At 44.7% G+C, this 25,228-nt stretch overlaps 1 protein-coding gene across 3 annotated transcripts in view; it reads left to right on the top strand.

Moving 5' to 3' along the window:
• Window positions 1-25,228, top strand: part of Ppfibp2 (PPFIA binding protein 2) — a 145,910-nt gene that overhangs the window by 22,656 nt on the left and 98,026 nt on the right. For 2 of the 3 annotated variants that reach the window (XM_052155293.1, XM_052155284.1), the window contains exon 2: window positions 19,718-19,813. In XM_052155293.1, the coding sequence (XP_052011253.1) occupies window positions 19,750-19,813 (64 nt within the window). In that variant the 5' untranslated portion in view covers window positions 19,718-19,749. The remainder of the gene's footprint in view (window positions 1-19,717; window positions 19,814-25,228) is intronic. The other variant, XM_052155289.1, reaches the window with a different exon arrangement.

The raw sequence follows: 25,228 nt of genomic DNA, 5'->3' as shown, positions 1-25,228 counted from the left end.
TCTACTCTTGAAGATGGTGTATTGGTTACTAGTGCCACATGGGGACTAGTAATTCTATGGACACTGTTGCTCTGTCCTTCACAGAGTGTCCTGGCTTCATTTGAGGTGTGCTCATTGTTCATGATACTGATATAGGCAACAGTTGAAAAACAAGACCAGGAACTGGAGGCAGACTAAGCTATCAGCTTTATAGATGATGGAGTTATTTATAGAGAATGTGGCCATAGGGTTCTTATGCATTCCTCTGTAGAATTAACATGCCTATCTCTAGTATGGGCATATATAAATGTAGTCTCCTCCAGAGTCAGGCCACTTCCCTCATCCAGATATCTCAAGGGAGAGGGGAAGGACAGGACAGAGTTGCACATGCTCTGTTCCTTCTCTCATACTCACCTGTCAGATACTTTGCCATACAAGAGATACCAGTCTTCTTCCATTGGCTGTTTCCTTGGGACAGACAATAAATGTAGCTGGGAGAGCCTATTGTAGGTCTCAGCAGAGATGATTTGGGTACTGTTATGGAGAGCACAGAACAGTTTGACCATTGAAAAAAACCCAACAGTTTTTAGTGTTTTATAGAGACTGTTGAAAGGGGTCTTTAGGTTGAGGAGACAGTATATAAAAGACATGGGCATGAAAATGCTTTCCTGTGGCTTCATTGGCAGGAATTCCAGCAGGCACAGAGTGTCTTAAGTTGAGTTTTCACACATGCAGTCTAACTCCAGTTAAAGCTTTTTAATACTAGTATAGCTGCTCGCTGGTTTTGGTTCTCGGTGGCCTCCAAGCTCTCCCTTCATGGATGCCATTGCCTGGATGACAAGTTCAGGGGGTGAGTGGAGGTGAGACTGTTCTCAAGCTGGCCTTGGCTTCTAGGGCAGTCACTCTTTCTCTGGTCTCTGGTCACAGACTTTGCAAAACAGAGCTGATAATTGTAATGTATCCCTCACTAATGAGATAATGCAGACAAAGTCTATTCACTGCTAGGAGGCAGGAAACCTACTGTGAACTCCCAGAAGGCAGCATTTCCAGGCAGGTGGAAATTGCCCAGGCAGGAAGTCATTTGCCATCATTGTGATGTATTGTGAGAAGCTCTGGGGTGGGAGCCGGGCTGGGGACCTGGCTGGGGAAGGGCTGCAGTTTTGAGTCATGCCTGGTGTCTTCATCTCAGCCATCATATTTACATTTACTTTTGTTTTTCTGAGGCTCTTAGAAAGAAGGAGGGATGCTCCATCCATAGTTCTCTGAGTGGCTGCAGTGGCTTCTCCCTCAGCGTGGAGACAGATCACCTTGCCTTATGGTATGACTAAGGAGCAGATTAAAGGGAGGCTGTGGTGCTCTACTGCCCACGTGCTGCTTGGCCCCCATCTTACTTTTTCCAGAGGTGTAGGCTGAGATCTCACTTCCTATACCCACCCTGAATCTTTCTCCTTGTACAGTGCCTGCATAGTCTGTTCCTAGGTCTACCCAAGCACCCTATCAGAAGGCACAGGGTAAGGACTGTGACTTTGGTCACTAGTGTCTCTGTAGTCTCTTTACTACAATTATCCTTTGAGTTAGACATGACCAGGTTGGCTGCTGAGCCAGGATGCCAGGAGCTGACTTGGAGGTGTGAATAGTCAGAGGAAGGCGAAGACGCCATTTGAAAATACTAAATAACCAAACGAAGGGGAAGGTCACCCCTGCTTCCTGCTCCTCCGTCTAGCGTCACATGTGCTGTCTGGATATAAGCCACTCCACTCCCTGGCTTTCTGGCTGCCTGATCCCCCTGTGGGCTGGCTCAGTCCTACAGGGTAGTTTTCCTGCTGTCTCTTTGGGGTAGTGTCTCTCCTAAGTAGTTTGCATTTTAGGGAGATGTCAGACCTGTTCCCCATACTGAGGGACAGCACAACGCCAGAAGTAGTTTGTGACACTTGGAGGTAAAGTCAAAGTGCTCTGGGATGCTCTTTGTGCCCTGCAGAGGAGGGTGCTAAGCTGTGTGACTGCCCTGCTGTTGTTACATGGTGTTGGATTATGGTTTTGTTTAAAGCACCGTGGTTTGGAGAGAAGGGCTTGAGTTAAATGGAAGCATCTGGGTTAGGCTGTGCCAGAGAAGGCTGCTGGTGGGGTGGCAAGGACATGTGATGGGAGCTGGGCGGTTCTTAAATGGAACTTCCAGAAAACCAAAGGAATCCTTCCAGCATGCTCTGTAGAGCTGGCTTGCATGGCTTGGAACTCACCCATCAAGGAGTGGCAGGGAATGTCCAGTCTATACTGCCTGCTAACCTGGCACGACAGGAAAAGATGCTGTCTTTTCTGGAGCAAGGCTGCATCAGAACTCCAAGCCTTGCATGAGAGAAACAACAAACAAAACTGTTTTTGACACTATAAAGGCTCGAGTGCTTGTCGTAGGACTTACTGAGGGTGTGGTTATGTCTGGCCAAGCCCAACAAGCTTCTGTACTTTTGAGTAGCATTCTTCTATTTTCTCCTCCTCAGCTCTTTTTTAGACTCCCTGACGTTTTTTTGTGTAACAGCCCTAGAATTCTCTTTATAGATCAGGCTGGCCTCAAACTCAGATTCACAGAGGTCTGCCTGTCCTTCCTGAGTGAGAGGTGAAATGATAGCAGTGCACTACCACTGTCAGCCTGTCTTTTAACTGGTTCTATCCTGATTCTGTGGCTTTCTGAGTTATCTAGTTTAAGTGATGTGCTCTATGTAGGGCTTATAGATTAAGCAAAGTTTAAAAACTAAATATAGGGTCTGATTTACTTATTTCTCTTAAAGTTTTTTTTTTTGTTGTTGTTGTTTGTGAATGAGATTTAAGGTAGTTTCTGCTGGGTGTGTTGTTTAACTTTAGAGAAGAGAGGAATGCTAACAGTTAAACACAAGATCCCCGTGAGCATAGTTCGATGCTTTTAACGTCTTTGTTTGAGATGTCTTTACTAGGAAGGTGTGCACTGTCTCTGATTTTGGCTTTATCAGCATTGTTGAACTCTCAGATCAAACAGTTCTAGCATGAGGGGCTTTTTAACCCTTCCATGTTCATTAAGTGTCTCTGTCTTCTGTCCTCCTCAACCTTCTTCCTGCGACTTTGTTCCCCTAATCTGAAGGTGTCATTGTGGGTAACAAACAAACAAATAAAACAAACAAACAATCTCCCCCCCCCCCCAAAAAAAAAACAACACACTTATTCTCTGGCTGAGACCGTAAGGTAGAAAGGATTGGAACTTGTGGCCATAAGAAGCATTATTTGTTGGAAATTTAGAAGAAAAGATGCTATCACCTGGTATCAAACTGCATAAACAATAAAGCATTCAGCAGATTGGTATGCCTAATTTTAGTGTTCTCACTACAAATAGAATAACATTTTTTAACAAGGTGTCTGAGAGCCATGAAGTAAAGGAACAGAGCTCACTGACGCTGCATTCTCAGACTGTGTCAAACACAGCAGGAACAGTTTAAAAGGAAGAAGGCTGGGGGCAGGCTTAGTGGGTAAGTGCTCTCTGTGGAGGCAGGAGGGCCCGAGTTCAGGTCTGTGTACTGTGTTGGAGCTAGGCATGGCTATTCAGGACTTAACCCCAGAGAACTGGTGAACAGGGATAGACCGGTGCCGAGAGCTCAGTGTCTGGCTGGAATAGCCCCCCCCCCCCCCCGCTCCCAATAATGGCAAATTTCAGGTTTAGGAAAAAATCATGTTTCAATAAGGAGAGTGGAAGTGGGAAACATCTAACATCCTTGGGCCGTTGGAAGTGTGTGTTGGCTGCTTGCTGGTGGCTTTACTTGCATAGACATGTGCATAAATCAAGACAACACACCTCCCCAATCCACACATCCCCTCCCCTCCGACAGGGGAGGGGGAGAAAGCGAGAAGGAGGAAAAGGGGATTTAGTTGTGGCATAGTTTAGAAGGGAGATAGCATGCTAAGTTGTAATCATGGTCATTGAGAATGTATGACTATATTTACAGTGTCTAAAGCAGGAGCTCTCAACCTATGGGTCATAACCCGTTTGGGGATTGAATTACCCACTTTCACAGGGGTTGCATATCAGTTTTCCTGCAAATCAGATATTTACATTACTATTTATAACCATAATAAAATTACAGTTATAAAGTGTTAATGAAATAATTTTGTGGTTGGGAGTCAACAAATCATGAAGAACTGTATTAAAGGGTTGCAGTATTGGGAAGGTTGGGATTAAAGGAAACACGAGAGAGAAGCAAATTAAAACACAAACTTAGAATTATGTATAGATTTTTAAAGGTTTATTTATTTATCTCATGTATGTGGATACACTGTAGCTGTCTTCAGACACACTGGAAGAGAGCCATTGGATCCCCATTACAGATGGCTGTGAGCCACCATGTGGTTGCTGAGATTTGAACTCATGACCTCTGGAAGAGCAGCCGGTGCTCTTAACCGCTGAGCCATCTCCCCAGCCCCTATGTATAGATTTTTAAGTGGAACTTATTCTTATAAGTCTAATTGGCAGGCTGCAGGAGTGAGAGGTCTTGTCTTCAGGATGCTGTTGAGTCTATGAGACTCAGAAGAAGCAGGCTTGATTCTCAAGGCTGAGAATAACTTGAAGTGTTTTGATTTCTTTTTCTCTATCTGAGAAGGTGTCAGCATACATTACAGGAGATGAGTAACATCCAGACAGTCTTCTCCTGACAGTGTCCCTTTCCTTTCAACTTGCCTAAAAAGACAGCCGTTAGTCTTCCCCCCTGGGTTCACACACAGCTGGAGAGCCTGGCCGCCTGACTTCTTGGCCTGTGTGTGGACTTTACTTTCTAAAAGGCTCATGTTGTCTGCCCACTTTCTCTGGAGTACAGCTGGAGAAATGGGCTGTGGGTGTGAGAGTGCCCTTACTTATCAGGTGAAGTCTTCTAATCCATGCCTTGACTTCCTGTTTTTAAAATAGGCTTGAGACTGCAAGGCTAATTAGATGGCAGTGCCATTTCTGGAGGTACTGACATGGCCGAGATGGGGGTGAGGTGGGGGTGGGGTAGGAGGTTGGGGATGGGCAGGCAAGTAGACTGTCAGATCTGGTGGACCACCAGACACAGAGAGAAGGGAAAATCCAGGGAAGATTCCAGGTTTCTGGCTTGGTAACAATGCTGGCATCTCTGAGTCGGGGTGAGGAGCACTGAGGGTGTGATCTGTTGGTACCCCCTCCCCTGTCACCAATCCCCAGTGTGAAGATACAGGGCAGGAGGTTCATGTTAGGTATGGGCTGGCGGGGCATCGGATCCTACTACCCATCACATTGATGATGAGTCAGTTTATTTTAATCGATAAATCTGTTGAACATTTCTCCATAGATTACAGAGTTGATACTCCAGAGTCTAGACACAGGATAGGAGGAGGAGGCTGGGCATGCAACTACTATCATTTTTTTCTTGCAGGGTGAAAGATATCAGGAAAAATAAATCACGTTTAGGAGTGCAGGGTAGAGCTCAGTTTCCTGAAATTATTGGCTTGAGAGGAAGGCTGGAGCTCAACAAGGAAAGCTCTTGTCATTGACATAAGCGCAGGAAAGAGAGAAAGGGCACTGAGATGTCAGATGGTCAGGACCACACCAGTACTAATTCAGTTGGGACGGGCAGAAGGCTGTGTAAAGTTATGACGGAAGTTAACCATTCAACTGAGTAGGTTGGTTCCAAACTTTAAGAAGCCATGAATTCCCCCTTGTTCCTGCTGCTCAGCTCTGGGAAGTTCCCAGCAGAGTCCAGGTCCTTATCTGTGCTGGGGAAGCTGGGGTTCAGCTCAGTGAGCGTCCAAGAGATGCTGATAAACATCAAAGTTTGAGGCTGCTGAGGTGGGTGAGTCTTCAGTGCAGGGGGAGTGGTAAGGGCTGCCAGAGGCCACCAGTTGGGCAGCTTTTGTAATCCTCTGGATGAGGTAATGGGGAGCCAGCCAAAGCTGCAGAAGCAGATGAGCTCACCACTGGCCAGGGCCTGGCGAGAAGATGCTGCCTGGCTTCACATAGTAGTGTAGGCACACCTGGTTATTCTGTTCTGCCTCCTCAGGTGCCTCTGGAGACACCGCTTCTCCTCACTTCTCATCTGGGATCTTCCTAGCTGCATCTTCTCTCTGTGTTGCAATGTTCTGGGGTGTCCTCCTCTCTTCTCTGTTCCAGTTCATAAGCCTTTTGTTAGATCACTTTAAGTCCTATCTCTGTAGATGACTCTCAAACTGCTGTCAAGACTTCTCCAGCAACCCAAGACTCAGAGTCCCCTTAGCACACCTTCCTAAAATCCAGGTGTCCCACTTGGGTGCCACTTGGCCATTCCTGTTCTCCCAGGGACTTGGGATTGGAACCTCATAGTCAGACTCTACTTCTCTCTCAGGCCTGAGTGCAGTCTGTTAGTAAATTTCTCAGGCTTCGCCCCTGACTTTGGTCAGGACATAAGGCATCTCCTACAACCATTCCTGCCCATACTACCTTCTCTTTTTGTTTAATTTTCCTGTGTTCACAGTGGTTTCCCTCTGTTTTCTGAGCAGCAGCTCTAGTAAACCCTTTAACTAAGTCCTATCTTGTCACTGTGTGCTCAGAACTTCTTAGTGGGTTCCTGTCTCAGGAGTTGTGAGGAAGAATGTGAATTCTTAGGTAGGTCACCTTGTTTGTTTCTCATCTAATAGAGGGGGAATAGTTCATAACTGCCTTGTGAGGATTAAATGAGATCAAGTTGGATAAATCCTGATCCATGTAGCTAATAAATTCCTGCGTACAAAGGAAGAGAGTATGAAGAAGAATTGGGGCTCACATCAATTAAGCTGTGGTCCTGTGCCAGCCATACCACACAGCTTTCTCATTGTTTTTTATTTTACTTTTTAAATTTTATTTATTTATTTTTTTGAAACAGGTCTCACTACGTAGCTTTGACTGTCCTGAAACTCTCTAAGTAGATCAGAAGGGTCTTCAACTCAGAAATCTACCTGCCTCTGCTTCCCAAGTACGAAGATTAAAGGTGTTCACTGCTATGTCCTGCCTAATTTTTGTTTTCAGTTCTGAAGTTCAAACCCAGGGGCCATAAGCATGCTGGCAACTGTTAGGTAGCATCCCAGCCCCAAATGTTTTACGTGTGTGTGTGTATGCATATATATGTGGTGGCCAGATGACAGTCTTTTTTTTTTTTTTTTTTTTTTTTTTTTTTGGTTTTTTGGATTTGGTTTTTTTTAGAGACAGGGTTTCTCTGTATAGCCCTGGCTGTCCTGGAACTCACTCTGTAGACCAGGCTGGTCTCGAACTCAGAAATCCGCCTGCCTCTGCCTCCCTGAGTGCTAGGATTACAGGCGTGCGCCACCACCGCCCAGCTGCCAGATGACAGTCTTGAGCGTTGTTGCCTTAGGTTCAGTTCAATTCATCTTAGGTAGATACAAGATCTCTCATTGGCCCGGAGCTCATTCATTAGTCTATGCAGGCTGGACAGAGTCCCAGGGATCCTCCTGTCTCCATCACCTCAGTGCTGTGGTTACAGGCATGCGGCAATCTTGGCTTTTTTCTTTACACGGGTTTGAGGAACTCAGGTGTCCATGCTTGTATGACAACCACTTTCTGACTGAGTTATCTCTCAAACCTCCTAATTGTTAAAATTTGTATCACTACTCTATAGTCATACAATAGATACTGAAAGTCTTGGTAATATTTTTCATTTTCATGTCTAAAGCATAGCATGTTGTTCTGTTACCTCTCTCATACACTTGTTTATTATTGTGATTTATGGGTTCTATAGGAGCCCCAAGCAGGAGGATTCCGCCATACTTCCAGCTTTACCCTGTGACACCCCCCGCCCCCCAGGCTTTTCCATCCACCCATGTCACCAGTGTAGTCTTGGGGTTAGGGAGACCATCATGTGGGGTTCACTGCAAGGACTGATTTCTCTGACTTTTTTTGTTTCTGTTGCATTTCTTTGTTATATGCTTGTTTCTATACTTTTCTTATCATTGAATTAAGTAAATTCTTCTCCAATTATATAAACCTCCTACAGTGCTTAGATGCCTCTGGTGTTCTCGGCTTCATGTTGCTGCGGAAACCTCTCCTAGAGCTTAGGGCTGTCTTTTTCCATGGTTGGTACATAGCTGGTACTCTGGCATTTCCTCTGTGAGTCCTATTACATTCTCTGAGTCCTCGTAGAATATGTAAACTCTTGTGTTGTTTTAGTGGGCAGCTAGATGAGATGTTTGGATTCAGTTGCCTGTATTTACTTGAGGTCTGCCTTGTTTACTCTGTCCTTAACAGTAAGATTCATTTTATATGGATTTGAAGAAGACACGGTGGAGCCTCGGAGAAGTTAAATACGTTGTATAAAGACCCACAGCCACAATTCAGCAGAGCCTAGCAGAGCCCAGGTTTCTCCCTGTGTATCTTTCTATTTCTCTTTCTTTTGTGTGTGTGTATGTGTGTGTGTTGCATATACCTGTGAGTGCACCTTGAAATCAGAGATAGATGTGAGATATATCTTCCTCAATCACTTTCCACTTAAATTATATATATATATACATATATATATATATATATAATATAATATATATAATATATATTATGTATATATATACATACACACATATGTAAGTGCATTAGCTTATATATTGCATATGTATTATATGTAAGTGCATAACTTATATATTGCATATATATTATATGTAAGTGTGTTAACTTATATATTGCATAATATATGTATATTAATTTTTAATAGAGTCACTCACTATGTAGCCTTGACTTAACTGGAACATACTATGTAGACCTGTAGACCAGATTGGCCTTGAGCTTACAGAGGTCCATTTGACTCTGCCTCCTGATGGTTGAGGTTAAAAGTTTCTACCACTACAACCTGCCTTCCACCATTTTTAGAGAAAGGCTCTCACTTGGAGTTCACTGATTGGATAGACTGACTGGCTAGTGAGTCCTCTGGATCCTTTTGTTTCCCTTATCCATCTCAGGGATTACAAGCCTGAATTGATGAACCCAGGCTTTCTTTTCTGGTGGGCCTTAAGGATCAGAACTCAGGTCCTCATCTCTGTGCAGCAAGCTCTTTACCATCTCACCTGTCTCAGATTTTAGGTGTTAACTGAAGTGTGCAGCTACATAGCCTGTTTGAAGGTCTTTACAGACATCGTTGAAGATTTAGACACTGCCAGGAATTTCCTTTCATCTCTTTCTTTTTCCCCCCATTCACACTTGAACAGCTCCTTGATCATCCTTTCCTAAAGAGATGTCTCTTTTAGCCTTTATAGAGGCTGTCTCCCAAGCTTGGAAAGAGCAGAATACATTTCTTAAAATAGCCATTTATAAACATTATGGTTTATGGGAAGCCTGTATGTTACAGGAAGATTTCAATTTCTTGGGATATGATAGAACTCCTTTATCATTTCTTGGCAATGTGGGCAGAGACTGAAGCAATGCATCATGGAAGTTGTATGGCCCTCAGGTAAGGGCTTGTGTAGACTTCGCCTACCCTGAACGTTGCTGGATTCAGCTGTTTCTCAGGCTGGAAAGAGCAGGGGTTCCAGGGAAGTTCCAATGGGAAGTCTTCTTCCCAGTGTGTTTTGCATCCTGTACAACCTCAAGGCCATCCAGCTGACTCCTGTTGTCCAGCCCAGGAGCTCATGCTGTCCTCATCTTGTGTCTCTTTCCTTTCCTTTCCTTTCCTTTCCTTTCCTTTCCTTTCCTTTCCTTTCCTTTCCTTTCCTTTCCTTTCCTTTCCTTTCCTTTCCTTTCCTTTCCTTTCCTTTCCTTTCCTTTCCTTTCCTTTCCTTTCCTTTCCCTTTTTTTAATAGTATAGAATAGTGTCCTTTTTTTATAGTATAGAATAGAGTCCTTTTTTTATAGTATAGAATAGAGTTTTTTCAGAGCATGGGGAAGGAAGTTAAGAGGGTAGTAGAGGCAGAGAAAGGGAGAGAGTTAGAGGCCGGCCATGACCATGTGGAGAGAACATGTAAGAGAACGGGGAAGGGAGGAGCCCAAGAGGGAAGAGAGAAGCAAGCGTGAAGCAGGACTAAGAGACATGTTGCTTTTCTAGAGCATACCCGTTCTTTTCTCATTGGCTGCTTTCATAGATAAAAGGGTCATTTTCTTCTCATCTGGTCTTGCCTTAGCAGGAGCTGCAGGCTTATCCATCCTCACAGAGAAGGTGTCATTCATAGAGACCTGTGAGTGCAGGGAAAAGCAAATAATGCACGGACCGTGCCCTTTCTTGACCAGATCACCCTGCCTATCTTTGTGATCTAGACCTATTTCTTGGTGTCAGACACGTGTCTACTCATCTGAGCCAAATGTGGGGCCATGTTAATTGTTGATGATATGATGTAATTATATCATTATAGTGTGCATTATAACTAAGGTCACTGTTTGGGGCATGTTGAGAGCAGTGCCCTTCTGTACTGATTTTTTTCCTAAACTAGAGCCTCCACACTACATCTTGATCCCCATTGTCTGCTGTAGCCATTGTTGCTGTTTTAGAGTGGATAAGCCACTCTACCAAATTATAAAAACAAACAAATTTCTCCCTTTGGTAAGGAAAGTGACTTGTTCCATTTCTCACTGTCTTCTTACAGGCCACCCGATTTCCTCTTTGGCCTTGCATTGTGGCTGTTTCTTTCTTGGCTTCTGTCAGTTGGTGTCTCATTTGGATGCACTGCCTACTTTCTTCTCTCTCACTCTCTCTGGGATACCGCTCAGCATATTGCTGCTGAAGCTTTATATACAGTATCTATACATCTCCAGTGAACCTTACTGTTGAGGGAAATGTTACCTCTTGTTTTCTAACAGTTTCTTCCTAGACTTCATTTCATACTGCAGGAAACTCCTTAAGTAGGAAGATACACAGCTCAAAATAGCTTCAGGAAGTCCCTGAAACTGACCAGATTTACAAGGCCCCTCCCTGCCAAAGTAAGTAGAGCCCAGCTGCAAAGACCCTCAGGGGAGCCTCACTGCAATAAGACTCAGACTGGCTGAGATGCCAAGAAGACTCTGAGAGGAGAAAAGCTGTAAAGAAAACTCTAAGACCAGACCAATTACCTAGAAGATGTAGACACTAACTAGTTGAACTGCCTGTAAGAGGTTTATATCAGAATCCTTTGGAAAGGACACTCTGAGCTTTTGAGCTGCCTGCAGGCTGAGCAGCCTGCTCTAGGTTCTCTAGTTTTTGTGAGTTGTCACCCATGCTGGGATGGGCTTTGATGATACAACTGTCTTTGAGACACTTCTGCTTCTGAAGTAATTCCAATAAAAAGTTATTGGTTCACGAAGTTGGGCTTTGGTGGTATCTGTAGTTTGTTTGCTCTGTTGTAAGTTGACCATCAAGGGTGAGTAGATGTCTATGTTGTATCGTCCCAGGAAAAGTTTTGTCACACAGTGTGATTGGTGACTGGACAGGGTTCCAACAGAACCAAAGATGAGTTGGAGAGAAGTGAGTGCATAGTTCTGGTTATGGGAAATGAAGCATGAAGCTGAACCTGAGAAGCCTGAGCGGGGGAACATCTGTGGGAGAAACTACAGTAGAGTTGTCCCTTCCCGTATGGTGTGTGTTAGTGTGTCCGTGTGCTCTGACAGCGGCTGCATGGTTCTTGCTATGGTGGTGAGACATGCAACTAAGGCTGAGCCATCAGGATTAGGAGTGTCTGTGCGGAATCCCAGGATGGTGGTCTTCATTTATGTGGTATGGAGTGGCATGCCTACTTGATAGAGGGGAGTCCTCCACATGAATATGGAGGTGCCCTGAAAGGTTAGAGGAAATCTTTCATTCCTTGAGGTTAGTGTGTAGGGTCAAGAGTGTTGGCAAACAGAGGCAGAGCTTACTTGGCCTCTTCACCTTATAGTTAAAAAGGCATCTGAGGCCGAGATGCAAGGGGGTCAGGAAGTTGTTTGGGTAAATGAGCAATTTCAAAAAGAAAGGGAGATGGGCTAGCATCCTCTGTGTTGGTCTATGATTTGGCAAATAAATTATATAAACTAGAAGATGATATGGTGGTGGTGACTTGCCACTTAAGGGTTGAAGATTAGATGGAAAAGGGAGTAATAGTTAGATCCATGTTCAAAAGTCCTTCCTGGGGTCCAACAACTTGGGACCCATGGAAAGACTGAGAGAGTGAGGAAGAAGAGACCATGATAAAAGCAGTAGAAGATACTCTGAGGAAAAGAGGGAAAAACCTATGATCCAACATAAAAATGGAGATCTTAACTATGGTCTGGTACAAACTAGGGTGATCGTTAGGAGCACTTGGTTATCACTATCTCATGTCCTCATAAGTGTTAGTAACTGAGGACCATGGAAGGGCAGTTCAAGTTTAGTCTGTCAGATAGAACTGTGTTTACAGAGCAGTTAAAGGGACCTTGAGGCTGGTTTGGAGTTCTAGTGGCTTTGGTGAGCTCTTTGGTGAGGCAAGATATGTAAAAAGTAGGAAAGGCTTGGGCAGGTGCCATTGACTTACATCAGCATATAAAGACTGTCCATGACGTAAAAAAATAAGGTAGAGGAGATAAGCAAAAGGTAAAACAGAGGAAGAGTTTGGGTTCTTCAAAGACAAATTATGAAAAGATCTAGCTTGAGCTCCTAGGGAGGAGGGGGGAATGGATAGAAAGCAAAACTATGTGCTAAGGAGCGTCTTGAAGGCTTTAAAGCCCGGGGAACAGTTAACAGAACACACACACACACACACACACACACACACACACACACAGAGAGAGAGAGAGAGAGAGAGAGAGAGAGAGAGAGAGAACAATACAAGTGGAGCTGATTAACCTGTCCCAGGGACCCCAGACTAAGGAGGGTACGTTTCCCTCCAAGAAAGGTTACGGTAGGGGTAGAGATTTGTCACTTGGCAACTTCCCTAACATCTAGGTGTGGCAAATGGTGAGGCAACTGCTATAGTGCCAACCTAGTGCCTGTCTGACCCAGTGTGCCAGTAGATACATCAGGAGAACAAGACCATGGATCCCTTTAGCCCTGTGTAGTAGATAGAGCAGATTAAGTTGGGCCCACTGAGTTTATTGGGTGTGGAGAAATGTAGGGAGGGTTCATGGAAGAGCTCCAGGATATGAAAACAAAATGGCTCAGAGAGAATGGCTGAGGATTACAGGAGCTAAAAGTTCGCAGCTCCTTATCTATGCTTTGTACCCAACCTTGGTTTGTGGAGGATCAATTGATTCAAACAGATGGAACCTTTCTGTGCTATGTTAGACCTTGCTTATGCTTGGTTTTCTTAGTTGTGAACTTTGGGGATGACCCGACACTTGCTGAGAACAGGTAACAGCAGACTTTCAGAGTGCTTCACAACAAGGTCATCTTTGTTAGGTAGTGGTTCAGATGTTACCTAGTCCTGCCCATCCTCTGGAAAAGATTTTGATATATAGACATAGTACTAGTCTTGTAATTTGGAAAGCCATTGAAGAGGCTTCCAAGGTACTTCCACCTTTCTTATGCCCTACCAGAGGTGGGTTAATTAAAAGGAAAAATGGGTTTTAAAAACAATAGCAAAAGAGTTAAAATCTAAAAGGCACCCTACATGGGGGGAAACGGATACTTCCAGAGGCCATAAGATTACTGAATCAAAACCCCAGTGCCAGGAGTAGGCTACTTTCCTGTGGGTTGTTAGTCAGGAAAGCCCCTGAGGCCCCACAAATCATAAAAGCTAATACTGTTGCTGTTGGTGGTTTGTCAGAACTAAACAGTAAGATCCTATTGCTGAAGACACCACATATGTGTGCTTTGACTGCAGGACATGGACAAATTAAGCTGGGCATGAACTGGAAACTCACACGCTAATGGATGCCTTTTGTATTGTTAGAGAGAGCCTTGCAGACTGCTTGTGGAGAGCTGTCACCATCATTCCTGCTTGCCCATGGACCCTAAGTGCTAAAACACCAACATGCTAGCCAGAATGTGCGTGTGTGTGCAATAGGCTGTTGTGGGTTAAGACCAACAGCCTTCCAGTTGGATTTAAGGCCTTTTCTACAAGAGTGAGTTCACCTGGTACTGTAAGCTAAAATGTGCAGTTGGGAGGTTATAGGTTCAAATAGGAAAGCAATTTATATGGCTTTTCTAGATGGATGTGATGTTGCCTGTCACTGCTGTCAGGCTCAACTCATAACCACCGGTAAAGCTGAGAACAGTGGTTGCTACTGTGACATGGTAGCTTATTTCTTAGCTATAGGTAGACTCCTCCAAGGCTCAGGGACCATTGTGGAAGAGAGAACAAAAAGAATATAAGAGCTAGTGGAAGGGATGGAGTGTTGTGTAACAGTTTTCTCTGAGATTAAAAACATTCCATCCTGCCAGGATCTCCTTAAGCAGGAAGGCAAACAACTCAAAATAGCTTCAGGAAGTCCCTGAAATTGATGAGATTCACCAGGTCCTTCCCTGCCAGAGTAAGCAGAGCCTAGCTGCAAGGAAGATTCAGAGACAAGCTGAGCTATAAAGAAGACTGAGACCACATCAGCTGCCTAGAAGCAGAAACAAGCCACGCTGTCTGGAAGAGGTTTATACCAGCGTCACGTAGAAAGGCCACTCTCCAATCCTTTGCTCTGCCTGCAGTTCTGCAGTGTGCTCTAGCTTCCCAGCTTTTGTGAACTGTTACCCATGCTGGGATGGGCCTTGGTGATGTAACTGTTTTTGAGTCATTTCTGCTCCTGAAGTAACCCCTCATCCATATTCCTGTAAGTAACCACAGTAAAACTCATTGGTCCACCAAGTTGGACTTTGGTTATATGTGGGTTCCCTATCTAGGATGAGTAGATGTGTGTGCATGCTTGCATGAGTTTTGTCACACAGCATCTCTCTTTGGGGAGGAACAGACCAGACAAGGAAGACACAGAGCTCATCATTGCCTATTGTGAGCTAACACACTTACCTCTGATGTTGTCTGGTGAATGATGTATGTGATCATTTTTCCTTGTTCCTAGCACAAGGGCCCCCAAAATCTTGAGGTTTAGAGTGATTCTTAGATGTATTGCTAAGGCTAGAGGAATGTATAAACTAGCTTCTATTATTTATAATAAACCTCTTTCAATCATATTTAGGTTTATGCTGATGATATGACTCCCAGAGAATGAAGGCCAGTGACCAAGGGAACCAACTAGGAGAGACTGAAGGGTTAAAATAACTTTTAAGTGTGTGTGTGTATAGATATTATATTTTTTATGCATATGTGTGTGTGTGCCTGAGTGCATATGTGTGCCATGTGTATTCAGTAGCCTGCCAATTACAGAAGAGGCATTGGATAACCTGGAACTGGAGTTACTAAACTCATGTCTCTGAAAGAGCAGTACATGCTGTTAGGTTACCAAGCCATCTCTCCAGCCCCATGGGTTAGAACACTTAATCCCACACTTAACCCTTTGTGAAATATTAATTCTGAGCCATTCTAGCATATTATTAAACCCAGGGAAGGGGCAGTGGGCCCCTTGTTTTGTAGCTAGTTAGCCCAGAAGCCTGAATTTTTCACTAGCATCTGAGGTGGGGACAGATTGTGGGACTGAGCCTTCAACTTATGATCTAAGACAAACTGCTGGTATGTAGTGTTAAGATTAAATTAAAACAGAACCCCTTGCAGTTCACAGAACATTGAAAATTTTACATAGGAAAACCATATAATTTAATGTCATGAGTGCAAGAGAAGTGAAGTTTTTTTTTTTTAGCTCAAGATTCTTGAGGCCAAGGTTGCCCCATTGTGTATTCTTTGCTAACAGGACATTTATCTTGGGAAGGGAGAGAACGGCTGTTAGCAGTCAGAAGGGGAATGACTGAGACCTCCTGCTCTCCGTGATTTAGTAAGATTCCTTGTGTACACACTGTGGGGAGGAGGCTCCTGTGTACACCTGATACCATGAAGTCTCACAGTGGCCCTGTGACAGCTGGCAGGAACCCATCATTACTCACGTGTCCTGCTGTTACCTCTAATCCAGCAGGACTAGAAGTGAGCTCATCAGCTCTGCCTGGGGCAGCTTCCCCTGCGTCCTGCTGCAGCTCCTGGGCTGTGGCGAGGATTCACCTTTGACTCATGCTCCTCTTTCTGTGGGTGCCCAGGGTCCACCCGTTTGCTATTTGCCAAGTACCAGCTCATCACTGGGCAGACATTCTAGGTTGTTCTAAAGCCTCTCTGTTGTGGGGTACATACCATGAGCTCTTGGGGGTTGCCCCACACCAAGCCAATCCCATCAATTTTCACCCTGGTCTGAGGCCTCAGAATTGGCCAACCTCGACTCATCAGTTCAGTGGAGCCTGCCTGCCTTCTGAAATTCGAGTTTTTTCCTTAAAAGTCTGCACTCCATTTCCATCTGAGATTGTATGTTATGCTATATGCTGGTATCTGGAGCCATGAAGTAGTGGTTCCCAGGCTCCTCTTATTAAATCGCCCAGACCCTACTTTGACTCACTGAGCGTAGCTGGGTGCTCCCGTATAATCTCATCAACCATTTTAATCTTAGCTAACTGGTGTCCTGCCCTTACATGCCTACCTGCCTCATGCACTGCCTCCTCTGCCTGGAAGAACATTCTTCTTCTTACCTTCTGAGAAAGCTCCTATTCATCTGTCAAGACACAGTGACGCTGCCTACCCACCTCTGTCTGTGCACCTCACATTGTGCCATACGTGTTTGCTCATAGTTTTGTCTCTTCCAATGTGGCCCATGGGAGCAGTTATCAGTACTTCCCAGTGCCAAGTATGGCAGAGTTCAGGGGATGATGGCTATCTGGATTCATTATTTCCCTACAAGTTGTTCTTTACATACAGCTTGCACCCTGCAAGGCACAGAGACAGCAGGGGTAATAAGAGTTGATAGAGTTCCTTGTTTCATGCATGCATGCGCGCGCGCGCACACACACACACACACACACAGACACACGTGTACACACACAGACACGCACACACATGTACACACACAGACACAGACACACACACGTGTACACACACAGACACGCACACACATGTACACACACACGTGTACACACACACAGACACACACAGACACACATACACACACACACACACACACACACACACACTTTACGATATTCAGAGAAGGCCCCTCTGGGAAGGCACTTTGCAGCTGAGACCTAAGGAGGAGAGTAAAGCAGCCCTCTAGAAAGCTAGGGAGCAAACTCAATGCTGAAGAGGATGGCGGCGGGGCGGCGGCAGCTCACAGAGTAGAACATGGTCTTCGAGTGTTTGGGGAGCCGATTGGAAGCAGGGCTGCAGAAGGAGCAGTCCAATGGCCTGGCAGCCCTGTTACCATGGCCACGGGAAAGACTACAATCCTTTTCCTGAGTAGGACCAGTGAGACAGTTTTGGAGGGAAGAATTTCAAACTTCAGGTTCCCTATGGCTGAACAAGCCCTGCTCTGCCACCTCCTCTCTCCCCGCTACCTAGTCTGTCTTGACCCAAGCTTGCTTCCCTCTCAGACTCCAGGAGTGCCACACTCTGGGGACAGCCGACACCACTTTCCTGCTCCATGGGAGTTCTGGCCCTTGTTACAGAGCGTTTGGCCCCCATTAGGACCTTGAAGTACTAGTTAGGTCCCTGGATCCCACTATGAGTGACTATTTTTAGTGCATTAAGCTTGCTGTGCAGTGGTTCTTGACTCGAGAGATCCCTCTCCCCAGCCCCTAGCTAAGTGCCCTTGCTTCTGAACCTTCCTTGTCCTTGGTGTCATGGAATATTGTTTTTCCTTCCATGTGGAGAATGACCTTACTTTCTCTTCTTGTCCTGCAGGGAAACCAGCCTTTGAGTGTAGCTGGGTTCTTTCATGGCCCCCTGCAGTTTAGCTTCAAATCTTTTCTTGAGATTTGGTCTGGCAAAGATGTGTTCAGAGATATATCCCCATTTTAAAGGAAAAACAGCAAACTAGACCTTACGTATGCAAGGAGCTCTAAGTGTGACTTTACTGACCCCTCTGGTCCTGACACCAGTCGTGTGGGTTAGATGCTATTGTCCTCAATTTGTAGTTGAGGAAACTCTAAGACTCAGTGATCGCATAGTAAATATATAGTAAGTGGCAGACCTGGGGCTCGGTCTCAGCCTAGTTCTTTATGGTCTTAAATTCCTTAAGTATTCCATCTCCTGTGTGGTGCCTAATTTCCTCAGGGGTTTCACATCCCAGGGAAGCAAGTGGAGCCCTTCAGAACCGTCTGTTTCATTGCTTTGGCGTGGGAACCATGCCCGGGTCATTCAGAGTACTGATGCACATTAGGTCGAGGCGTAGGCTTTGCTGAATGAGCAAACGATGACTCCTACTCCCAGCCTGCAGACATGAGCTCAGTATCTTCTTGGGATGACAAATGCTGTTGTAAGACCTCCTCTGTCATCCAGGGAGGTGAGAAGCGGGAAACATGAGAGGAGGCAGCAAGAAGGCAGCTTAGCCTTAGCGCCTTTCTAAGAGGCAGAATTATCCAGAGATAGTAGTAGTTGTCACGGACAGGAGGATGGGAGTAAGGGAAGGAAGTCTGTCATCCTTAGTGATGGGCCCTGAGAAGAGAGATCGAACAGTAGGAAGTGGCTGGACTGTACATCCTAGAGGTGTGCTTGACTGGGATTTAGCCTCGATTGCTGTTGGGTAAGCATATGTAAGATAGCATCAGTGTTTTGGGGACAGCATTCTCTCCCTTCCCTGTCTTTGTAAAGGTGATACTCCTGGGTGGGGCACACTGGTCATTTAGAGAAAGGAAAGTGACAGTGGCAGCATTTCATCCAGGACCAGGGAAAGACTGTATGTAGGTAAGAGGCACATATGGCTACAAGACACTGGGGCCTTCCCCAGTGGTTGTTAGAATTTCTGGGACCATGACTATCAGCACAGAGAGGTGTAACAACTCTCTTGCTGTTACAGGAGATTCTGGGCAAACTGGTAGCTCTTTATTATAAAACTTGAATGCTTAAGAGAATTCTTACCAGGAGGGTGAGGCTATGGAGAAAATGGAAACTAAATCCGCACCTCTAGGATTTTCCCCTTCCCCACCCCCATCATCATATTTACCATTATTATTATTTTGTGTGTGTTGCACAGCATATGTGTGGAGGTCAGAGGAAAACTTTTGGCTCCATTTTCTCCTTCCACTTCTACACTGTTCTGGGGACTGAACTAAGGTTATTTGGCTCATGCAGCAATCTCTTTCCCTGCTAAACTACCTTGCTGGCCCTGTCCTGGAATTAAAAGCAAACAAAAAAAAAGATTTTATTTATTTTTATTTCATATGTATGGATATGTTGCCTGTATGTATGTCTGTGTACTACATGTATGCTGTGCCTGCAGAGGCCAAACAATGGCATTGGATCCTTTGGAACTGGAGTTACAGATAGTTGTAATCTGCCATGTGGGTGCTGGGAACCAAACCCAGCTCCTGTGGAAGAGCAGGCAGTGCTTTTAACTGTTGAGTATCTAACTGGCCCTGGCCTAGATTCTTAATGAAGGTATGTTGTATGTTAAATGAACACAGTGTTCTAAGATTAAGCACTTATGGGAAAAGTATCTCTATTATTCATGGTAACTGCAGTTAGCGCCAAAACACATGAATAGAGTTTTAAAGGTTGATATACTTATTACCATTAATGTAGTCTTGGTGTTATGAGGTCTTTGTATATGTCCAAACTCAGCAGACAGATCACATTTATCAATTAGACTTCAGTAAAGCTACTTTTTTTAAACATTGGGAAATATATGTTGGTAGATTTAAAGCACTTTCATGGTCTTGCATGTATAACGCCTAACTTCTGTAATTTCTCCTTTGTTCTGTATTTGAATTTTCAGTAGCAGCAGGAGACTAAGCAGATAAAGGAGCCATGACTTCTGACGCGAGTCATATGCTGGAAGCTGCCCTGGAGCAGATGGACGGGATCATTGCAGGTGAGCTTGAGTCCGTAGGACTAATAATGCCCCATTCCCCACATCTCGGAGCCCATTTCCTTTGTTGGCATACAGAAAAGTCCGCTGTTAGACTAAAAATTAAGTAGTTTAACATACATGCCGCCTTCTCTCTTTCTTATGGAACTCTCTTCTACTGGAATGATAATTTGACCCAGTGGGCGTACCAGTGCCTGTGTAGAGAGTTTGGAGCCTGGCTTTGCGGCAATTTGGGTGCAACGACATTGATTGTGTTGTAAAATTTTCAGAGCGCATCATGGCTTATTACTGTGCAACTGAAGCTTGAAATTGAGCCGACTTTGTTCCCTAATCAGCATCTGCGCGTTTCCCTAGCTGTCATGCGCTGTGCTGAGGAGACAGCAGGCAGTTTGGATTCACACCATTATTACAGCCATTCTTTTTTACCTATCATTTTTTTTTAAATTCACCCCAAGTGTTTTGTTTTAATATTTGCATTATGCAGTAGAGACTTTCTTTAGAAAGGTTACAGTATAATTGTGGATACTTGGGGAATACTACCAGTGTGCTATTCTGGCTGACTGACTGATCAGGAAGCTGTACTTGTAACAAGGCTGTTATGCCAAATCTTACAGGAGGGCCCAAGTGTTCTTTCGGTCCTTACCAGACACACCCCAGTGCCCCATCTGCAGAGAGAGTATGCTGCTTCTGGCCTTTGCTCCCCACTGTGTGAACTCTGTAGTCACAGGAAGAGATGGAGGAAGAAGGTACATTCTTGAGTGGGGCTTGACTGTAGGAAGCACTCAGGACATCCGATTCCTCTCCATTCCTGCCGCCTGCTTCTTCCTATTGCAGAAATACATCTGAGTCATGGAGGGCCCTGGGAGTTGGAGCCTAGGGTGAGGGAGGCTGTAGGCTAAGCTTCCTCATGTTACAGGTTCCACTGAAACTCAACCGAGCTGTCATCTGGCAGGCTCTCGGTTTCTTCATCAGCAGAGGGGTTCTTGGGAGGCTGTAAGCACTGTCCTGTTTTTCCAAGTCTCCATAGTTTGAGAGGTCTTGTTCTAAATTAGGTCCTGTGATAACTCACTGAGAAGACATCATCAGGAGAGTGGGTTTCCTAGCAGTGCACTTAATTAGCCTGATCTGGAAGTTCTCACCTGTACTGAGAGAAAAGCCACAGGGTTGGACCGAGGTGACAGGTCCTTTGAACCCTGGCCTGAGGACCGATTCCCTGGTAGGATTCATGGAGAGTTGTGAGGATGAATGAGATGATTACTATTTCCCCACTGTGTTGCTTTTGTTTTCCTGTCCAAGATTATTGACTGCAATTATGTAGGTCTTTGAGGTTTTTGTTTGGTTCTTTTGCCAGTGTCGCAGCATGTTAATTACTGTAGCTTTATAGTAGTAAGCCTATGTTAGTATGGCAGCTTCGTTAATTACCATTGTGCTTGTTGGCCACCTTGAGTGTTGGGTTGGGGCTCCATCCCAACCTTCAGTCTCTCTCCCCTTCAGAATCAGTTTGCCAAACACAGAAGAAAACTTGTTGGGATTATGGTTGGAATTCTTTTTGAATTGTTACAGTGTATTGGAGCTAGGGATATAGCTAAATAGCAGAGTACTTGACTAACATTATAAAGCCCTGCATTCAATCTCCATCTCTGCTCAAAAGAATAAGAACTGATATCTTGACTTATGATACTGACTTTTGGAGGGACAGATAGCTTCCTAAAGGAGGTAACCTTGTGTGAGGTGAACATGCCGACTGAAGTTCAATCCCTAGAACCATGTAAAATAGTCAGTAATAGTGGAGCATTACGCCATTAACTCCAGCACTGGAAAAGCAGAGATAGGAGGATCCCTGGAGCTTACTAGCAGGCATTCTAGCCCAACCAGTGAATTTCAGGCCAAGTTTTGAGACCTTGTTGCAAAACATCAGGGAAACACATCAAAGGAACAATGACAAAGATTGTTCTCTAGAACCACATACATACACATCCATTTGTGCATACACACAATGACATACATGAAGAGAAATGTATATATGCACACATATATGCACATACATACTCATACACACAAATACACATATATACACATAAATGTACACACACATACACATACATACATACAAGTACATAAATAAACACACACATACATACACACACTCAAAAAAGAAAGATAAGTGGGTCACAAGGACTGAATGATGTGAGAATCCTGTACAAGGAGAGCCAGGGAGGCCTTTTGATCTGGAGACATTTCATTGGATATCTGAGGTGATCTGGAGAACAGCTTTCTAGAACAGGAGACATAACATGCCAGGGACTAGAGAGAATCAGTACACATGACTACTAGTTGACAAGCCTGGGGACGAAAAAGGGACAAGGCCCCAGATGCAGAAGAGACAAATGACATTATGGCATTGGCTGCTATGGAGAGAACTCTAGCCATTGGTATACCAGGAGGAATGTGACTTCTGTTACATTCTCCGGCTTACTCTGTTACTCTGTGGGTGAGACAGTCTTTAAGGGGGCAACCACAAAAGCAGATACCAGTCAGGACTATATGTCAGTCTTACAGAGCCTGGATCAGTCCAGGGATGAGCAGACACCTTCTATAACAGACACCATAAACCCAGAGGAGTGGAACGGAGCGTCCACAGTCAGAAGCTGACCGTAGCCTGGGAACATCCGACAGCATGGTAAAGCTTTTCTGTTCCTCTGAATTTACTAGGAGCTTACATTTTAGCTGAAAAGCTGAGACAGGAGTATCACTACAAGTTTCAGGCCAGCCTGGGCTTCGTAGTAAGACAAACAGTTAGCATTTATTTTATAGCCAAGAACTGGTGTAGTAAGCACTTTGTGTGGGTACTGTCACTCTCCGTATGTAGGGGCTGTTCTTAGTCCCATTGAAGTATAAGGAAACTGATGCTCAAATCATGGAGACAACTTGTAGAGCCAGGATCCAAATCAAGTAGTCTGCACACAGTTCCTCCTCCGACCCATCTTCCAAGAAGGCCTTAGAGTTTTCTTCTTACAAGACTCTCATAGCTGTTCCAGACAGAAACCGAGAATGCCTGTCTAGATACAGCCTTCAAGGGTAGAGGGCTGTGGGGTAGGATGTCCTGGAAAGCGAGGAATCAAGCCTCCCATGTTCTGTGCAGGCCCCATACCTAAGCCACTCCCCTCCAGGCCTGTCCCAGATTGTCGCCTGAAGATACTGAGCTGAGACAAGGCCTTTTGAGGATCCAGTTAAATAATCTGTCAGTGACAGAGGACTGTTCCAGAGCCTCTGCTGTTTTAGGGATGCCTGTATCAGAAATCAGGAGGCAGAAGGAAGCCAGCACACTGGACTGAGCCATCTCTCCTTATTTATATTCCTTCATAGCACATGTATCTTTGCCTGGTACATTTGTCTTGATCTTTTTATTGAAACAGAATGTCAGTTCTAAGAGGACAAAGGCTGTATCACCTCATGTCTCCATCAGTCTGCAACACACAATAGCTATTTAGTAAACACTTGTCATGTCCATAATTTATTTGCTTCTGTAAGTTATCTTTTCAATGGGTAGGAGTCAGATACCGGTTTCTGTTTGTGTCTTTTCTGTGGCATCATTCTGACTCTCACTCTTCATTTTCTCTACTTGGACATTTGGATGCGTGAGTTTATTTATGTCTGTCTGTCTGTCTGTCTGCCTGCATGGATATATTTATTTTTTCAAGACAAGGTTTCTCTGTCTAACCCTGGCTGTCCTGGAATGCATTCTGTAGACCAGGTTGACTTCGAACTCAAAGATCCTCTTGCCTCTGTCTCTGGAGTGCTGGGATTAAAGGCAAACACCACCACTGCCTGGCTGAGTTTATTTTTTTAAGAATATCACACCATTATTCTTGAAGACTCAGTAGTGGCTAAGCCCTGTGAATAGTTTCTTGGTTGTACTAGGCTGACATCAGCCTTTGATACAATTCAGCTTTGGGTTTATTACTGTCTGGAGGGCGTGGGCCTCTGCGATATTCTTAGTGAAGCGAATGATAACTACTGAATGCCTTTCTTTAGGACCCCTTTCCTCAAGGCTTCCAATATCAGCCTCATTTTCAAGAAGGTTAAGACTGCTTGGGACATGAGCTTAGAACTTGTGTAATTATGACTATGGTCTATGGAGCTAAGCTTTGGAGTTTCAATTCCATGTTAGCCAGTTACTTCCTCTGTGCTGTCTTTGACAACTGTATAATCAATCCTTCCTCCCTCTGCTTAGTTTCCTTGTAAATGAAATAGTGGCATCAGTGCTGTCTTTTATTGTGAGGAGTAAATATGATTATGTATTTAGTGCCTGGTAATTAGTAAGTACTTGGTTGGCTTATGACATCTCTGCTTTATTGATATTAGTATTATTACTTTCGCTATCAAAAGGCACAGTGCTGTTCAATTATTAGAAATGATACTGATAATTGCCAATGTTATGCATGATGAGGACAGTAGGACTGTCGTACTGGACAAGTCTGTCCTGCTGGCAAGTATGGCCCTAACCCCTGCAGTGCCTCATGACGTTCACCTCCAGGTGATCAGTGGCTAGGGTGGCAGTGGGGGCCTTGCAAGATGTAAATTGGTTTTGTGAATGCAGAACGAAATGCCCATAAGCACATCCAGGAGGGTTAATCATATAAGCACGAGTTCTTGAATCTGAGTGGGTCCACCATAGGCATGAAGATATTGATTGAAGTCCCAGATGTTTGTGGGAGAAAGTTGAGAGGAGGCAACTGTTACATATCCTGGGACTTGGGTCAGTAATGATTTGTTTCTAATACAAAGACCATTGTTGGAGTCTGCAGGAGGATGTTCACCTTCCATCCAGTCTTCTTCTCTTCAGTCCCCATGAATCCATCTGCAGATAATACTGTAATTGAATTGTGTTGTTGGCAGTGGAAATCCAGCCATGTGTTGCCTAATTACATCCCTGTGGATGGCACAGAGCAGCCGGCGTGGATGCTGAGTTTACACAGGGCTTTACTGTGTGGATACACAGTTCAGTGGCTGCTCTGTCAGGCCCTTCCTGGCATAGGACCAGAGCCCCATGGTCAGGACACAGGGGGCCACTTACTCCTCTTTGCTTTGGCAGAAAGTCACCCATGTGACTATCTCTAAGCTGTACTTATTGATAAGAGATAAAGACTGCTTTAGGACAGCTAAGAAAGTGGTTACCCATCTTCTGGGCTTTCTGCCAGCCCTGATTAGTGTCTGGCTTTGAATGAGAGAAGAAATAAAGATATTGTGGGGGTGGAAAAGTTCTGGTCAAGACTGAGATGGTTCCTTTGCCCTTGAATATCGGCCTGGGGGTCCTGGCTGAGGATGTGGCTGTCATGCCAGTATTCATTAGCTGGTCTAGTCGGTTCCTCTGCAGGGCATCATCGTAGCCAGTCATCAGTAACAGCATGCCGCCGC

Source organism: Apodemus sylvaticus, chromosome 1 (assembly GCF_947179515.1).
Source record: "Apodemus sylvaticus chromosome 1, mApoSyl1.1, whole genome shotgun sequence".
In the NCBI taxonomy this organism is placed as follows: Eukaryota; Metazoa; Chordata; class Mammalia; order Rodentia; family Muridae; genus Apodemus; species Apodemus sylvaticus.
The sequence above is the reverse complement of the archived record's forward strand: the minus strand, read 5'-3'. Positions and strand labels throughout refer to the sequence as shown.